Source organism: Muscardinus avellanarius, assembly GCF_963383645.1.
Source record: "Muscardinus avellanarius genome assembly, chromosome: 15".
In the NCBI taxonomy this organism is placed as follows: domain Eukaryota; kingdom Metazoa; phylum Chordata; class Mammalia; order Rodentia; family Gliridae; genus Muscardinus; species Muscardinus avellanarius.
Window position 1 is genome coordinate 33,846,994 of NC_137801.1, and position 17,702 is coordinate 33,864,695.

A 17,702-nucleotide genomic window follows, 5' to 3' on the forward strand; every position below is an offset into this window, starting at 1 on the left:
TCCACAGCCTCCTTGTTCTCCATGACAAGCTCACCATATAATTTAACTTATTTGCCTTATTTGATGTCTCATCCATTAGAATGTAGGCTCTATGGAGTTGGAATATTTGTCTGTTTCATTCACTGTCATATATCTTGTGCTGAGAGCAATTATGAAAATACAGAAAAATGAATGAATGGCAGCCAGCCCATGGCCCTTATACAAATTCTCATATATCTCCAACCTAAGGAAACCTGGAAAACATTAGGAATGGTTCACTATGAGGCTTCTGTTGCCTTCAGTGGTTCAATTCTAATATGTCAAGCCCATAAATCAATTTGATCATTTTGAATGTTTTCTTCTATTGGTCTCATCAGTAGTTTGCCTGTTCAGTTGTCTCTGTGAAGAGGGAGGCTAGCTCATGCCTCAGATGTGGATCTTAGATTTACAGAAGGACATGAGCTATAAAGAGGGAGTGTTCCCTCCTTAAGTGGAAATTCCAAATTCACTCTCCTAAGTAGTTAGCTAGCACTTAATGTTCATAAATTCCCATCGTATACTCAACTGTAAGAAACCACAGCATGATTATAAGCAGCACTAATAATAAACATGCACGTAATTTCTTTCTATTTTTTTAACCACCCTCTGTTCCCACAGCACTCAGGAAATCTGTGGCAGATTGGAGCAAGGGGGTTGTGCTAGAAGTCATGGCCCGACTGTTAGTGATTCCCAACTGTCTGGGAATCACCGTTTAGAAAACTCTAGCCTTGTTCATCCACTATAACCATGGAAGATGAGCCTGTGGGGATCTTGGAAGAGAAAGCTAGTATAGATGGAACAAAAGAACTGAAAAACAAGCATAAATCCCAGGGAAGAGCTACTTTTGTGTCTCTTCCAAAGGGGACTTACCCCTGTAGTCGCCCAGAGAGTGAACAAGGTTTGAAAATACAGAGGGGACGTGTCCTTCTGCATGCAAGTTCCTCAGGTCTCTAACTCTTTGAGTTTGAAACCCATTTCATTTTGCAGGATTTTCCTAAATAAAACTCTGCACTTCACTTGTACAGGAGGAAACAGAATGTGCTTGCTTCTATTCCCACTTCTAGAATTGGTGTAAACGCTTATTTGTTAAACTCTGTTAAAGAGAGTGTAAAACGATGCAGATGTTGGTAATAAAAGTGTCTTACTGTCTTCCTTTTTGTCCTATGACTTTGATCCTTTTTTCTGACCTTCGCTTGGCTGTTTTATGTTGCTTTTAGGGAATTTTCCAGACAAAGTCCCGAGATTGGTGATCCATGAATTAGAGAGGCAAAAAGCTTTAAATTTATCCTGTCTATTTCCAGAGAGAATGATGTAAAGATGGAGAAGAATTTCATGTTTAAACACATTTGCTTCATCTAGATAATGAGCCTTCAAAATATGTGTACATGCAACAAATACATTTATTTCTCTTACTTTTACCACCATTAGTGACATAGACCGAGAGGCAGAGCAGGAAAGCCCAGCTCAGTATGGCTATGTTGACCTTAAACTTGCAGAGGAAGGCACTCACCAGCACTGACCGTGATGGCTTCAATAAACTGTTCTCTCCAGCTGTTTGTCCCCACCACGAGGGCCAGGTTTGTCTTCTTAATGAGTTTGTCCACAGTACTCTAGAAAAGTGGAAAGGAATAAGATAACAACTGGTAGTCTTGTTAAGGCCTGGGGAAACCTTTGTTGGTAACCTCAGAGTTATGTAAAGGGTAGCAGATGTTAGGCTCAGAACTACAGTATTGACATCAAACACTTTTATGATTAGGCAAACAAGCATGGTTCTTAGTTGGAAACGTTTTGAAACGAAATCTTCTTTGCAGCAAATACAAGCGCCCTTCACTGACTAAGGGCTAGTGTAATATAGTCCCAGGGTATGGAATAGCAGCTATTGCAAAGGTCTTTGGATACTCTGTGAATCTGCTTCCTTACTGGCTTCATCTGTAGTGCACCTGAGTATGTAGGTTCTGCTTGATATTATATATCTCTAAACAACTGACAATGACTGACAGATTCTGAAACCAAAGAATTACATTTTTTTTTTTTTTTTTGTCAGTGAAATGCAGCCATGCCAGAGTCCCCTGGTTGCTTGCCGCACTGCCACCAATAAATGAATTTTATTTGGCTACTACTTTGGTCAGCCTCATGGCTATTAGAGAATCCACTCTTATCTTAATTCTGTTATTAACAAGAAAAGAAAGACAAAGCAAGCCAAAACCAACTCTTACAGTTTAGGGCATGTTGCTAATAACATTGCCCTGAATTTTCCTGCTTTTCTAGTGCTGAGCTCATGCCCTTCATTTTTCTTTAGAATCTTTAAAGTACTTAGTTTTGTACAATTAGTACTCCCTAGCTTTTATGTCACAAAAGGAGCAGCCAAGCGTTCACAAGAAAACTAAGCAGATGCCTTCGAAGCTCTACCACAGATGAGGGCAACTACAGGGCGAAGGCTCATTTCCAGGGCACGGAGGCTGCTCTTCCCAGGAAAACTACCACACCGACTAGTCTACCAGGCACCCACACTTACTGTCAGAGCATCCTCGCATTGCCACTAATTGCAAGGAGGCAGAAAACACGTATTATTTGTCTTATGTCAAAATTTGTCCATGTTTAGTGCAGTGTACCTGAACTGACCCTGACTTCAGAGTCAGAGAGCATACGATCAGCTGACTGGGAATGAGGAGAATGTGAACTGAGGGGCCTGTGTGAGAGGCCAGAGCCAATTTATAATATCAAGCATGTTAGTTCAAGGAGAGTCATTGGAACTGACTTGAAACATCGAGAAGATAATAAACATGAAAGGGCCCATCTCCAACTGGCTCGTTCTGTGTTTGCAACATTATTCTTGGCTGGATTGTATATCCTTAGGGTGGTGACCTTTCGGCTCCCTGCCTGTGTCTAGAACTGCTGGTGCCCCGGTAACAGCTGCATCAGCCACTGCTCTTGGGCACAACAACTTGAAGCTCATGACAAGCATCTGTCTTTTCTCTCTCAGCTCAGCCACGTCTAATCCAGCACTCCGAGCATCCTGGCTGATGCCAATTCGGAGTGCTGTGTGGAGTGTAACAAGAAATGACCTTGGTTTTTTCTAAATGTAATGGAAATTGGGGGCAGCTCTTTCCAAAAGTGCACAGTGTGATAAATCCAAAGCACAGAATTTCATCACCTGGAGATAAACAGTTGAACAGATAAACTGCTCTAATGGTAGAACACAGATTTCCTCATAAAATAACTGCTAAAAACCAATTTTCAAAAAGATAAACTACACTTAACATTTATACCCTTTTAAAGCTCAGGGTAGATTTTAAACTTTTCTGGAGCTTAATTTTGAATGTATGTCCTTTTTTAACCTATGGGATAAAGGGGAAGTAGTAAAGATGAATTTGAGCTCCAGACACCTGAATTTGGAATTGTTGTTTATATTTATCTGGAGGGTTCCTAAAAGCTCTTCCTTGCACTAGACTTCAAAGAGATGGTGAAAACCTCACCCTCGCCTGTGGGAGTCAGTAAAGCGTGCTCTTAGTCACAGCATAGAAATAATGCAACACAGTGGCCAAAGCACAGGGGACACTGGGAAGTGCCACCCAGATTTGAATTTCTAATGCAGTTCTGAGAGTGTTAAACAAATTATTCAACTATGTTCTAGAAAAAGAAAGTTCTCAAATAAATAATATAATACATTTTATAGCTGTGGGCCCCTCTGAAACATGGCACTATGGTGCCCTTCAGGTGTCAATGGTACCTCAACTGGAGAGCTTGGAGAAGATGGGAGGAAAAATTTTGTGGAAGCCATTCTAGGAGGATAAGTACCCCCATGACTGGGCTAATGTAGAGACTTGGGGCACTTTCCAGTGCTCATATTCTTGGAGTGCTGACCAGAGAGAGATCTGATTCAAGAGAGCTTTGCTGCAGGAAGAATACTCCAACTATGCTTTCTAAAGAAAGTAATTGTGATTGTTCTTTCTATCATAGGTGCATGGAAAGAAAGGCTGGGGTCTGTCCCATAAGGGAGAAACACACAATTCCCCATAAAAATCTCCTAATAATTAGGGACAAACGTATTCAGATATGCAACCATAAAATCTTTGCAGTAGCAAGTGGCACCAGGCCCTCTAATACCAGGTTAAAAAAAAAGTGCATGAGGAAGAGACAGGTTGGATGCACCTGGAAAAAAAAAGCAACAATGGGTCCACAGAAGTAGACAATCTGGGATTCTTGTACCTCTTGAAATTACTGAGAATTCCTTCTTTCTGTGTGTGGTGCTAGGGATTGAAACCAGGGCCTTATGAATGTTAGGCAAGCACTCTGCCACTGAGCTACACCCTAGCCTTTTTACATTTTATTTTGAAATAGAGTCTCCCTAAATTTTCCAGGCTAGTCTTAAACTTGCCATCCTCCTGCCTCAGTTTCTAGAATCGCTGGGATCACAGATCTGTACCATGTGCCTGGCTTAACTGCATTTTTATCTATTAAAAATTCTACTTTAATTGCAAAGACACTTTTCATCTGTTTCCTAGTAGGCATCTCAATTTGTGAAGCAAATTTAAAAACCAATGAAGCTGGGCGTGGTGGTGCTCACTTGTAATCCCCGTGCTTGGGAGGCGGAGACAGGAAGATCACTCAGGTTCGAAGCCAACCGCGCTGGCTTAAGAGACCCTGTTTCCACATAAAAATATTAAAAATAGGTCTGGGAGTATAGCCTTGATGTAGAAGGGCTTCCAGGAATCCCAGTACCAAAAATAAAAAAATTAAAAAAAAAATGAAGTGACCCAGCTAAAGAAAAGGAAGCCACTATTATGAAAAATCCAGTTAAAATACTAAGGCTTCTAAGTAAGTGGCCTGATTCTCCTTTGTGGAATCTTCATTCTGGCATTATGAACAGGAGCAGGGTCTGATTTTGAAAAATAAGTAGGGAAGTACTGCTATTCTCTGGGTTTGTAATTTTGGGGTAGAAGAGAGAGGAAATAGTTTTCATATCCCACTGTAGAACTATGGCCCCACTTAAGTCTTTCTTAGACATTAGGACCATGGGTGAGAAGGGATGGGAGGTGGAACAGGGGCAGAGAAAGCAGTTTAGAGTTGACAGGAAGTTTCACCTCAAAGTCTTAAACTCACCCCAAAATCCATATGTTAACTTCTGAATGACTTTCACCATGTAAAAACGTGGGAATCCAATCTTATCAGTGCAACTGTAAGTTCTCTGGCTGCAGGCACTATACCTTTAGTGTGTTGACTGTGCTAATATGCTCTTAGATCTGAAGAGGGTGACTAAACATGAATAAGAGCTTTCCACTGGGGTGCTACTAGAGTGATTTCCATGCTTCTCCCCCCAAAAGCCTCTTGATTTTTAGCAGTGTGAGTGATTTGCTTTGGACAGATTTATCAGCTTTCTCAAGTGGAGGCTTGGTTTCTTCCACACATAGCAGTCTCTTGGAATCCACCTTTGAGTCTTCCTTTCTCTCCTCTCAGATAAAACCTTTCCTTGGGACAATGCTGACCCTGTGCAGTGATGGGTGCCACCTGTTGGACACTGCCTCGGAGGCTGTTTGATTTACAGGGCTCCGAGGTTTCCTACTAACTCACTCCACAATTCCAACTTGGCTTTGAAGGCCTTTCAGTCAGTGACTCAGATCCTGAAATCACGTTTCTCCTCTCTCTCTCTTCAGGTGAATCTTACAGCTCAGGCCAACACTAAGCTGCCTGGATCCCAGGACAGGAGGTCTCTCAGGCAGGTGGCACTGGTGAGCGTACCTTGAACTCATAGGACTCTTCGATGATCACTTCCAGCTTGGTGTGCTCTCCCAGGATGGGGCGCCCCAGCTCCGCGATGCGTCTCTCTTCTTCCTCCTTGCTGGTCAGCGGCTGCTTGTCATCATATTCCTCTGAGGAGAGGAAGACAAGGCAGTGAACAATGTGATCCTTTTTATTGGGAATCCCTGGATCCTGCTACAAGAAAACTGAGGAGGAAGGAAGTCCTGGTGACTTACTAAAAGTCTCTTGGGTGGAGAATTGGGCAGATGCTCAGGGGATTGAGCAACATATCACTGTGACAGCAGATGACTACAATGTCCCAGCATTTAAGCTCTCGGGCAGAAGTGCAGAGGAGGAAAAGTAGTGCGCTGGGGCCTGTCACTAAGACCCTGCCGGCCTGGCCGCACCCGTGTCTGTGCTCAGGGAACCACCCAGCTGTTCCTGAGAGCTGGCTCAGCTGGCTCTTTGTATGCGTTTCTTTAACCCTTCACCAATTGGGAAACAAAAAATTAAATGTCCTAGAGTAACCCCGAGGGATGGAGGAGTTTGGCCTCCTCTTTTCCACTTTCTAGATGCAACAGAAAATACCCCCAGAGCCAAAGAGAGCACAGAAAGGCAATTCTGATCTTTACCTCTCACTTGCCAAGAGCCCATCACAAATTAAGCATCAAAATGTCCATTCCATGTTTCCGTGAGATTCCTGAGCTACAGGCTTTCCTCCCTTGGTGCAAACGGGTTAGGAAAGCCTTGACCATGTTAATCTTTTTTTTTTTTTTTAATTTTTTATTGGTGCATTGTAGTCATACATCTTAATTAGATAAAAGAATTGTGTAGACATACATGCACACATCACTCAATTCGCCCTTACCCAATGTTAATCTTAAAGTAACAGGGAAGGCAACGGGGAGGCTTTTGGGGAATTAATACTCACTCATCATGTACTTTACACTCTGGGGGAGTGCTAGTGGGTGCTGAGAAAATGTTATGGAGCCAAGAGTCCATTAATGAGGGGAAGCTCACAGTCAGCATGAAGGTCATTAGGGTAAATACGAGACTGAAGAGGTCACACAAATGCGGACGACAAACACTAGTCCTGCAATCACCCTTATCCTTCAGTCTCAGGATGCTGGGACAGGACAAGCTACTTCCTCTCTGAGTCAAGAGGGATGGATGTCATCTACAGGGAGGTAGTGGTGCTGATAAAGAAAGCTCAGCCCTCATGCCCTCCCTTCTAGGACATCCGGGCAAATTGCCTGCAATACGAGAGTCTTGAGGAAGAGAGGGACTTGCCCAGGTGTTTGCATTCAGCATTTGAACATCTGCTTCTGGAGGGGTCCAGAAGGCCCATTCCCTTCAAAGACCCTCAGCTTCCCCTGTGCTCAGAGTCCCTCCTGAGCTGGCTCCATTTGTTGCTCTAGTGATCTGTTGCAGAGAAGGGTTCCTGGGCCAGTCGCTTACTGCGAGGGCAGGGAGCAGGTTGCTTGAAGTATGACTAGCGTTTTGTACTGTATTTCAAGTGTCAAAACTAATGGAAGGCAAAAGTGGAACATAGCACGTGGATTAATTCTTTCATACGTATTTAATAATGTTTTCCTAAAAGGATATTTAAAAACCCACTTTCCAGCCGGGCGTGGTGGCGTACGCTTGTAATCCCAGCATTAGGGAGGCTGAGACAGGAGGATCGTGGTTCGCGTACAGCCTCAGCTACTTAGTGAGGCCCTCTGCAACTCGGTGAGACCCGGTTTCAAAATAAAGAATAATAATAAAAAAAAAGGCAGGGGTTGTAGCTCAGAGGTCAAATGCCTCTGGGTTCCAGCCCCAGACCCTCAAAATAAATAAATAAATAAATAAATAAATAAATAAATAAATATCCACTTTCCAGTTCCCAGTGATTATCCAAAAAGTTAGATAAAGACAAAAAAAGAATAAGTGATTTGGGACTGTCCAGAAGCTGATGAATATTGGCAAAGGCAAAGGAAAGGAACACTGAGATTAATTTTTTTGTGTGTGTGTGGGTCTGGGGATGGAACCCAGGGACATTTGACCTCTGAGCTACATACCCTGCCCTATTTATTATTCTTTCTTTTGAAACAGGGTCTCACTAAGTTGTGGAGGACCTCACTAAGTAGCTGAGGCTGTCTGCAAATCACGATCCGCCGGTCTCAGCCTCCCAAATTCTGGGATTATAAGCATGCGCCACCACGCCCGGCTCACCGAGATTAATTTTAACTGCAAAAGTGGTTAAGACTTTTAATAGTAGGATTGAGAAATTATAATCCAAGGAAAGGCAAAAGGTTCTGCCTGGGGTCTCCAAGATATGTTTCTGTGAAACTGTGTGTATCTAGTTTAGGAGGCTGGCTGAGATATGAAATCCAATTGACTCAGTGCTCAAATTGATTATATTTTGATTCTTTATGTTTTCTGACCCTCAGACCCAGGATAATGTTATTGGTAGTTTTGTAACAGCAGGTTATATTAGTGCTTTGATCAAAAGTTTTGCTGAACATGGATATTTAGAACACTTGTATTAAAAAAAAAACTAGTTTCTCTCAAGAGGAAATAATACAGCTTGGATATCTATTTTAAATACAAAGCAAATGGGGAAGAATAAGTATTCTGGTCCTCATTTCTGCAGTTTGTTTATAAATGACAAGTTGCCTTTAGTGGGTCTAAAGGTAATTTAGTTAGACAAAGTAGAGAAATTATGAAATAAAGGTTATGTGGTAGAATGTTTTTTAGTGCAGTACTTCACAAAGTAAAATTGATTTTGAATATTGTATTAAATAAATGGACATGGTAGTAAAGGACATTGAATCATCCAGTGAGTAAAAAGGTACTTTTCTTTTCAATAATCTTTCTGATCAAGAGTAAATGCTTAGTTTGATGTTCTTAGGTTTGTAATAGTTCCCCAAATTTGGGTTTCTAATATTTTAAGACAGAGAAAATAGTTTTTAGGCCTAGACAATTTGGCTGTATTTAGCTAGAATTTAGTAGCACTTTTTAATTGTAAAATTTATTTTACTTCTACTTATGAAAAATTTCGCTTCTTTTCCTTGTGTTAGTGACTTAAAGTTTTCCTTTAAAAATTTAGTTAATTAAAAAATTAAGCAGTTTCAAAAATTACATTAAGTAAATAATAGTACAATTGGTATGCAATCTAAACAAAAATTGTATGAAAATGATGAGAATTTAGAAAATATTGTTTTAATAGATTCCATATTAATCTAAAAAAAGTTAAAAACACTGTTTCCTTTCTTTTTTTTCTCTTCTTTTCTTTCTTTTTTTTTTTTGTGCTGGAAGCCCTTTTACCTTTGGCCTACACTCCCAAACCTATTTTATATTTTTATTTGGAAACAGGGTCCCTTAAGCCAGCGCGGCTGGCTTTGAACCTGCAAGATGCCCCGCCTCCCAAGCGTGGGGATTACAAGCGTGTGCCACCATGCCCGGCTTAAGACTATTTCTACAACTTGATGTAGCCTTGCTCCAGATCATACTCTTATTTCATTATTTATATAATCAGCAAAAGCTTTCCTATCTCCCTCTACCTAAATCTTAATTATCCTTCAAAAATGTTCCTCTTCTCCCATGAACTACCCCCATGTAGTAGAGTGGGGTTTTAAGAACTACCACTCTTATCCTTAAATTAATTCCTTAATGTTCATTGCATTACTGAGCATGGACACTCTCATATACTGTTTTATTTTAAATTACTTTTACATATACACACCCAACATGCCAACCTGCAGAGAGCTTGCTGAGATAGAGCAGTATGTCTCTTTGCTCTCTGAACTGTTCTGACATATCCCAGGGTCTATTACACTGCATGCAATGTAGTGGGTGCTTGATAGATATTTGTTGCATGACTCTCTGTTAGCATAGTCTTTTATTTGCTCTCTCCATACAAAAGGGTAATTTATTCTTTTAACACATGTCATTGTACCCCTACAATATGTCAGCACAGCTGTGGTCCTCCCTGGCACCCTCCTCACTTCCAGGAACTTATGATCTAATGGGAAGAGAATAATATAGATGAACAGCATCTAATGCAGTGTAGTAGGAGCTGAGGGACCAGGGTAAGAGGAGCAGTTTGCTTTGCCTGAGGGAGCCAGGGAAGGCTTTAGCAAAGTGTAGAGTTAATTGAAATTGGCCTTGAAGCTTGCCACATGAAACTGAGTGCAAGGATGGCTAGGAGGCAGTGGGGTGAAGTACAGTCCAGGCAAAAGAAGTCAAAGTATGAGGGCACAGCATCATGGAAGGGCCAGGGCTATTTTCACTTGCTAAGTATCATCAACATTGAAGACATATTTAAATGTAATTGAGAGATGACAGCTGAGTAAATCCTATCCTCCCTCTACAATGACACTGATTGATTAGCAATTATGGTCTAGATTTTTAACAATGGTGAAGAACAGAGTTGAGTCTTTTTTTTTCCTTAAGTGTCTTCTCTTTAGATATTTTTTATTGAATAGGAAAATAGCTTAAAGGCATTTTGAGGGATCAATGGTTATTTTTGTTTCCTTTTCCTTTTGAACACTGGGTCAACAGCAGCCCACTTTACTATAGTTGAGGTCAGTTTATTTCCTCACTTTTGCAGTGATAACATGTTTTGGCTTTAGTTTTGTTTCTCATATAGAAAAAGTTTTCTCGTTCCTTGCATGTGCATGTATACTTTGTGTGTGTGTGGTACTGGGTATTGAACCCAGGGGCATTCTACCTCCGAGCTACATCCCCAGCCCTATTTTTAATTCTTTATTTTGAAACAGGGTCTCACTATGTTGCAGAGAGCCTCACTAAGTAGCTGAGGCTGGCTGCAAACCTGCAATACTTCTGTCTCAGCCTCTCAAGTAATGGGATTACAAGTGTTTCCCCCATGCTTGGCACATGTACACTTTTAAGACACTTTTTAATTGAGGAGTTGTAAATAAGTTTCATTAACATAACCAACCAAAACAACTTAAAGATCAAATGCATAATTAATAGCTACTGTTAAAAGTCACTATTGACAGGACATAAATCAAACCCCAACCTCGTGACAAAAATCACCAGGGGAAAATCTCCTTTCTTTTGAGTGACTGATTTTTATAAACAACAAATACAAAAGCTAGTAGGCACCTGAGATCTAGAAAAAGCAGAACTCTAAAGAAGTTGCTTCTAATGCTTCTTGGTTCAGACTGCATTTTGAAACAGCATCCCTGGGAGGTGAAGGGGTGGGAGTGGGGGCCCTTCTAGAGAACAATACAACCCACAGATCCATCACATCATAGAGATCTGTACCTGAAGAAGCACTGTGGATATTCTCTAATGCAGTCATAATTTTTAATCTTAACAAACAATGTATAATTTGGCAAAGGGGATGAGGCTTGCAGTGGGACAATTTGCTCAAGACGATTTTGATTCTTTACTCAGAACTGTGCTGACAGGGCTGGAAGCCGACTTGGCCGTTTTCAGCCATATAGCCAGCCTCTCTGACTGGAGCCCAGAAAGACTAGCACCTTTATTTCCTTGAGGACAATAATCAGGGCTGGGGCTCAGGAATACTGGATGGGAATGTAGGTTGTGAGGCTGAGGAAAGTCTCACCGGCTTAGGTAAGAGCTGTTTCACCACCACGGCCAGTGATGGGCAACAGTGGTGCTCAAAGAGTAAAACCACTGTTGTCATCCAGATATTCAGTGACAGCACAGATACCAGGCTGTAACCCTAGATTACAGCTGGAGTAGCGGTAATTCTGGCGATGCTTTTTTATTTCTCTTATGGAGAAACCCCATGCACATACTATTATCTGTGCATCAGGAAAGGAGGCTCTGGGAAAAAATATAGCTTTGTTTTAAAATAAATTTAATTCTACTTGGGATAAAAGACTCATGATGTGTGGGAACAGATACTTGCAAGAAATCTGAAATATATTGAAACTTGAGAGGAAGAGGCCGCCACTGATCGACTGCTCTGTAGGTCCAGGCTACCATCTCCACAATGGTTCCTTCCTGGTTGTATTTTCTTGCTAATCCAGGGCATCTGCAGCTGCCAGAGAAGCCACTGCATTACTTAGCAATGTTTTAGAAGGAGCAGGGGCTGAAATATGCAAATGCAATATCTAAAGACCCAAAGAGCACTCGAAAGCTGTGATTTTCAAGGACCATAAGGAGAAAAGTACCTGCAAAGGTGATTACAGTGGAGGGAATCGGATGCTCTCTAGCATGAACTTTCCTGAAGACAGGTTGGCCTAGCAAAAGGACAGGCATAAAATCAGCAGAATGGATTGCGTTGCTTTGACATCAGAGATTTGTGGGATTAGTACACTCAACATCACACCCAGATGCACACACTACAAGCAATATTAGTTTGAGAGTTGGGTGGTTGTAGATCACCCCTATGTAGGTTACAGGAGGGAACTCTGGCGGTTACTGCCCATAAATGGGGCAAATTTTCCAAGTCAAATCATGTTAATGAGCCACATACCAGCTGGTAGAGGCTACAGTCAGATTCCTGCAGGTATCTGAAATGGAATATCCAGATCCTTCAAATCACTGCTTCCAGAGGCATCAGGAAACAGTAGAAAGCACTTGGTGTAATGACAGGTGTTCTGATTTTGAAGCCTATTAGTGTCAGCAGTATGGCCTCGAGTTGGCCAAATCTCCAGTTTTCCTATATAGAATGTAGATAACATTACCTGCTCTGTGCCAGGTCTGTTTGAGGTTGGAATGACATCTGGGAATGAGCTTACTGCATGCGTTTCTAAAGCAATCTGAGTAGGAGAACGTTATATGCACTTGCATATAACGGTAAATCATCACTGCAGCAGCAGTGTGTGTTAACCAGGTGTAGACGCCAATTGATTTCCAGATCACTCACTGTTTTCTTCTACCAAGAGCTACCCAGAACTGACCTGAAAATCAGGAAACTTGGGACTTGATGCCAATGTGCTATTTGCTTACCACCAAAACTTTGGCAACACATGTTTTCCCTTGGAGACTCAATTTTTTTCATTGTAAAATGAAGAAAATTGGAAGGGCTGTGTTTCTCTCACCTATATATTGATGAAAGTGTTTTCAACGATTGGAATTTCCATAGTTTGGCATCCTTAAAAATACATATGCCTTATTAAGTCTGTTACATTAGCATATTATGATTGGAAGAGCAGTATAAAAGAGGTATAATGAGTGCTATGTAATTTTAATTAGGGAACCAGCTACCTAAATGTCTTAGAAGTATTAGGGGAATCAAACACACCTCTTCTCTATATTGAGTCAGAATACTGAATTGCATTCCAAATATCCATATTTATGTGCTCTATTTTCCCCTTTTTGGGGTCTTTCACTTTTCATCTGATTGAAATTCATAATGATGACATTTATAAGGTATGACTGGGCTTTGGACAGAAAAGGGATTTGGGGTATAATTTCATGATACAGAAAAAAATAATGGGAGAAAATAGAATAGTTCAAGGGTTAAGACAATATCACATGGCCTTTTACTTAAAGTCAGAGGTCCTGCTCTGGGTCTTGGCTGGGTGATTTGGGGTAGGATAATTGATCGCTTTGAACCTTTTACCTCCTAAGTAAGAACAATAAAATCCATAAGAATGGTAATAAAATGATAATGATTATAAACTCTAATGAGCTGTAATATATAGGGTGATAATGTGTAAGTGGAAGGTTAAGAGGGAATGAGATTATAGATCCTAACAAGGGCCTTTCAATGAGTCAAGGTCTAAAACAACATGTAAAGATTTGAAAATTTCAAAAGCACCTATAGCCCTTAATGCCCACTGTTAATGAGATATCTAAGATACTGGTATTAGGCTGTGGACCAAATAGCTTTTTCAATTTCCATATATCTTGCTTTAAAATGAGATGCTCACACTCAGCTGTACAAGTCCCTGTAAGAAATGCATGCAAAGTCCAAAGGCTAGATTAATTCTTCTCTACTTTCCTGTGTCTCAAAGCCTTGACTTCAAAGCCTCAGACTGACTTCAAAGACAGTTCTTTGGGGGCTTAACGCTGTTCTTCCTCATGTAGATTAAGTTTTAGAATTTTTCTCAGGGGCATCAGTAAAGAGCCAATCCTGGGCATTCTGGTCTGATTCAAGAGAAGAGTGATGTAAAGTGAGATAGTATCTAGTTAAGTAGAAAATGACAAGTCAAAGTAGAAATTACCAGAGAGTTCTGGAATATTCTCTTATTAAACTGTATTAATTTGAAGTCTTTGGAGAAGACAGTAACAATAGAAGAACTGCTATTTCACATTAAAGTTTTAGCAGTGAGGAAGAACTTAGTGAACTATCTGAAATGATAGACACTCTTGAAGAAAGGATTCTGTCATCTTGGATATAAGATGTGGCCAAGGCAGAAAAGATTAAATATTACTGGATAGATAGAATTGAATTTGATATGGAGAATTTCTGGACAAAACAAAACTAAGCTTCCATTACCTGAGATACTAAAAGTGAAGCTAGTTCAAATGATATGGAAGAAAGGTCCTAAAAATGAAATCCTAACATATTTAATGATAAAGAAAACAGAAAGATAGTCAAAGACCTTGATGTAATTTAACAGGGCCATCAAGGCCATCTATACCTAAAGATGTTAGTTAAGGTAACGTCATTAGGCTGCATAGGATTGAAGGTGCTGCTATACGATAGATACTATTTCTACAGTGGTTGACTTGGGAAAATGATTCATTCCATGAAATAATGCAAGCTGCCTTGCCAAATTTATATCTTTCTCAAATCAATATCTATCTATCTATCTATCTATCTATCTATCTATCTATCTATCATCTATCTATCTCTTTGGTTCTGAGGATGGAACTCAGGGCCTCACACATACCCAGGTAAGAGCTTTATTATTGCTAAATCCACAGCCCTGAAATTCCTCAAGAATGACTAATTCATTCTTAGATGATAAAAATCAGAATATTTCCAAGAAGACTTAAATATGTTAAAATGTTGGAAAGAGAAAAAGAAGATAAAAATTTAGAAAATAAATGTAAATTCCTGCACTTGGATTCATAAATAACTTCAAGAGTGCAGAATTTGGTGAGATCTGACTTGGGAGAGCTTCAGGTGAATCAGATTTAAGGAATCCTATCTAAGAAACTATACTGTTTAACAGTTTTATCCCTTTCAATACCTGTGTTACTGAGAGTCTATGAATCATTATTGTCATTAAATGCTGTGTCTAGAGAGATGAATAGAAAAGCAACTGCCCTTGTGAAATTCCTCTTATTAAGAAAGTTCCACTTTGGAAACACTTTAGAACTACATGTTCATGAGTTAGCTAAAACTGTATTAGTTTTTGTTAACCCCAACTCCTATGACAGTGTTTTCATTATTAAAAATTGATATTTCCTTCTAAATATTTTTGTTCAGCTCTATGATTTTAAAATTTTGATATTGGCACTATCTACTAGAAAATGTTGACATGTGGACTTATATTGGGAAAGGCCATTAAGGATATAGAATGTAGGCTCTTAGAGACATTGTCTACCTGCAGCAACCAACAAGTCAAAGCTGCTGTTTAATATTCACCTTCCTCTCTAAATGTGCAGATGATTCTGAAGACGAGAAGACATTAAAAAAGAGGATGCTTTTTGGAAATATCTTCCATTTGTGTGAAGAAAACAGATGTAGTGCCAAATAATGTGATCAACACAAGTTGGTACCATTTTGAATCAAAGGGTTTTAACCTTTCTGATTGGTGTTTTGAGTTTTTATTGCACTTTGTAATGCACTTCAAGTGGCATAAATATAACTTATTACTACACTACTAATATAAAATGAAGTCTCCAAAGAGGGGCTCAAATTGATGTAGCTGGCTAAAGGAAGGAACTCCTCTGTCCTCTCTCAACCTAGCATCATCTATTATTAGGATCAAGAGCCTGGACCAGGGAGAAGCCTTGGATGGATGTCACTCCTGTGTTCTTGAGGACAGCTATTTTGTCTCATTCTGGTATGTGTGTGGCATCAATCGGAGACTACTCTGCTTTATTAGTGCTGTGTGAACATTTGTAAGTTGGTCAGTGTCAAATGTAAACAATTATAGGTTCTCCATATGAATTCACATACAAATAATACATCCATGTTAATTGGTAAAATGTTAAATGTATAAAGTCAGTGAGAGCACACCATGGGCCACAGTTCAGTGTTAATGCAAGTTCTATAAGATGTGTTTTGGTTTGATTTAAAGTATCTGGGGGAAAATAGAAAAAAGACCTGTCTTACCATACAGACATTTTCCTTTTTTAAAAGCAAAGAGAAAAGAAATGATTTTTAAAATGTAATAAGATGTTGAAAACAAACAGAAAAAAATAAAATTAGGTAACATTATACTTTAAAAATTCATACCTGTTATTGTGAAGCCACCTAAAAAAAAAGAAAAAAAAAAACCAAATGTTACTATTTAACTTATATCCTAAATAACAAATACCAGTGTCCTTAGACTGTCTGACAACCCACCCAAGGTAGGAAAACTTGCCCAATTATATTGACAATTAAGAAGACTATGAAAATGTCCATTCAGGAGTGAATCACTAATTAAGACTATGAAATTTAGAGTACAAACATAATTCTTGTGCATACCTTAGAAATCACCAATTTTTTCAAAGTTTATACCAAATAAAAATGTGATATTAATGGTTTGACCCTTACTCAAATGAGGCCAATTGGCCAAAAGCACAATCTCACTTGAAAATCAATAGAGATAAAAGTCAGAGAGCTACTATGTTACCTGACAGAAATGGAAAATAACCCCCCAAAATGGAAAGGAAATGCAAGAAATGAAATGCTTACCAAACTCATTCAATAACAGGGCTGTGAAGGAAACAGACAAAGACAAACACAGAATAAGAGACCAGATGAATAATGAAAAGTAAGAGGAATATCAGCAGAAAGAAATCCAGGCAGATCTGTTTAGAGTGGTCAAAATCCACTGCTAAAAATAATATATATGTTTAGTGCACTTCAAGAAAATGTAGTGTTGGGAATATTTCCAAATAAATGATCTCACCAGAAATTTCTGCAAATGTGTATGATTGAAAATAATCACCTTCTCTATCATTTACTTACATTTCATAACACATTTCTACTATATATGTTTACTCATAATATATATCAGAATATAGTAGAAACATTATATGAAGTTAATCCTTAAATTGATTTGAGGTAGTCTGCCTCATTATATGTTGCCTGGGAATTTGCCAATCAATATGAACAGATAAAAGATTCTAAGAAATTCCATTTGGCTGCCCTGCCTGGAAGGAGACTTTGGCTCAAGGTAAAGCACTCTGTGTAGACATGCTATTTAGATGATCTTTTGGTCCCTATGCATTGCCTAAGTTTTTAAAATTCTTAAATCCTGAGTCCTAGGAATTGACTCTTATTTGTGTGTCCTTATCAGTGACATCTAGATGTGATTAGATAACCAAAATGCTTCTAGTGGAAGTATAACTCCCTAGAAATTGACAGGGCAGGGAGGGTGTGGGGAACATAAGTAATTTGTCTTTTAGGTTATGTCCTTTAAACCCAAACTGGACTATAGCACTTCATTTTAGTAAAAGCTCTCTGGCTAAATGCATCAAATAAATGACTTCCTGAGTCGCAGATGGGAACATTATAATTACTTTTTTAGGCCCAGTTTTCTCTCTAATGGTAGTGGCCTTCCAGGCTACTTTCTAGAACAAGTCAGTAATTTTATTTACAGTGATAAGAATCCACTTGTCGAGCATAAAACCAGATAGCGCCATCAAGGAATTTTAATTTGCTTTTACATGAGGGCACATTTTACTAAAATGACAATTGAAAGAGCTGTATCCAAGTGGTTCTTCTGTGAGATAAAAGACAGTTCTTTAGAGGAGTACATTTAGAGCTAAATGCTTTTCCCTGCATGTTAACGAGGCATTTTTGATCCCATCTTTGTAAGACCTCAGCACAATTTTCTGAAGTCTTATTT

At 39.4% G+C, this 17,702-nt stretch overlaps 1 protein-coding gene across 8 annotated transcripts in view; it reads right to left on the minus strand.

The window, feature by feature from the left end:
- SLC8A1 (solute carrier family 8 member A1) overlaps window positions 1-17,702 on the minus strand; it is a gene marked incomplete at both ends in the record, with an annotated part of 328,617 nt that overhangs the window by 49,669 nt on the left and 261,246 nt on the right. For 2 of the 8 annotated variants that reach the window (XM_080710992.1, XM_080710991.1), the window contains 4 exons: window positions 1,529-1,628; window positions 5,758-5,888; window positions 11,910-11,978; window positions 16,100-16,117. In XM_080710992.1, coding sequence (XP_080567118.1) covers window positions 1,529-1,628; window positions 5,758-5,888; window positions 11,910-11,978; window positions 16,100-16,117 — 318 coding nt within the window. Of the gene's footprint in view, window positions 1-1,528; window positions 1,629-5,757; window positions 5,889-11,909; window positions 11,979-16,099; window positions 16,118-16,543; window positions 16,565-17,702 lie in introns of all 8 variants that reach the window. The other 6 variants (XM_080710996.1, XM_080710989.1, XM_080710995.1 and 3 more) reach the window with 4 other exon arrangements.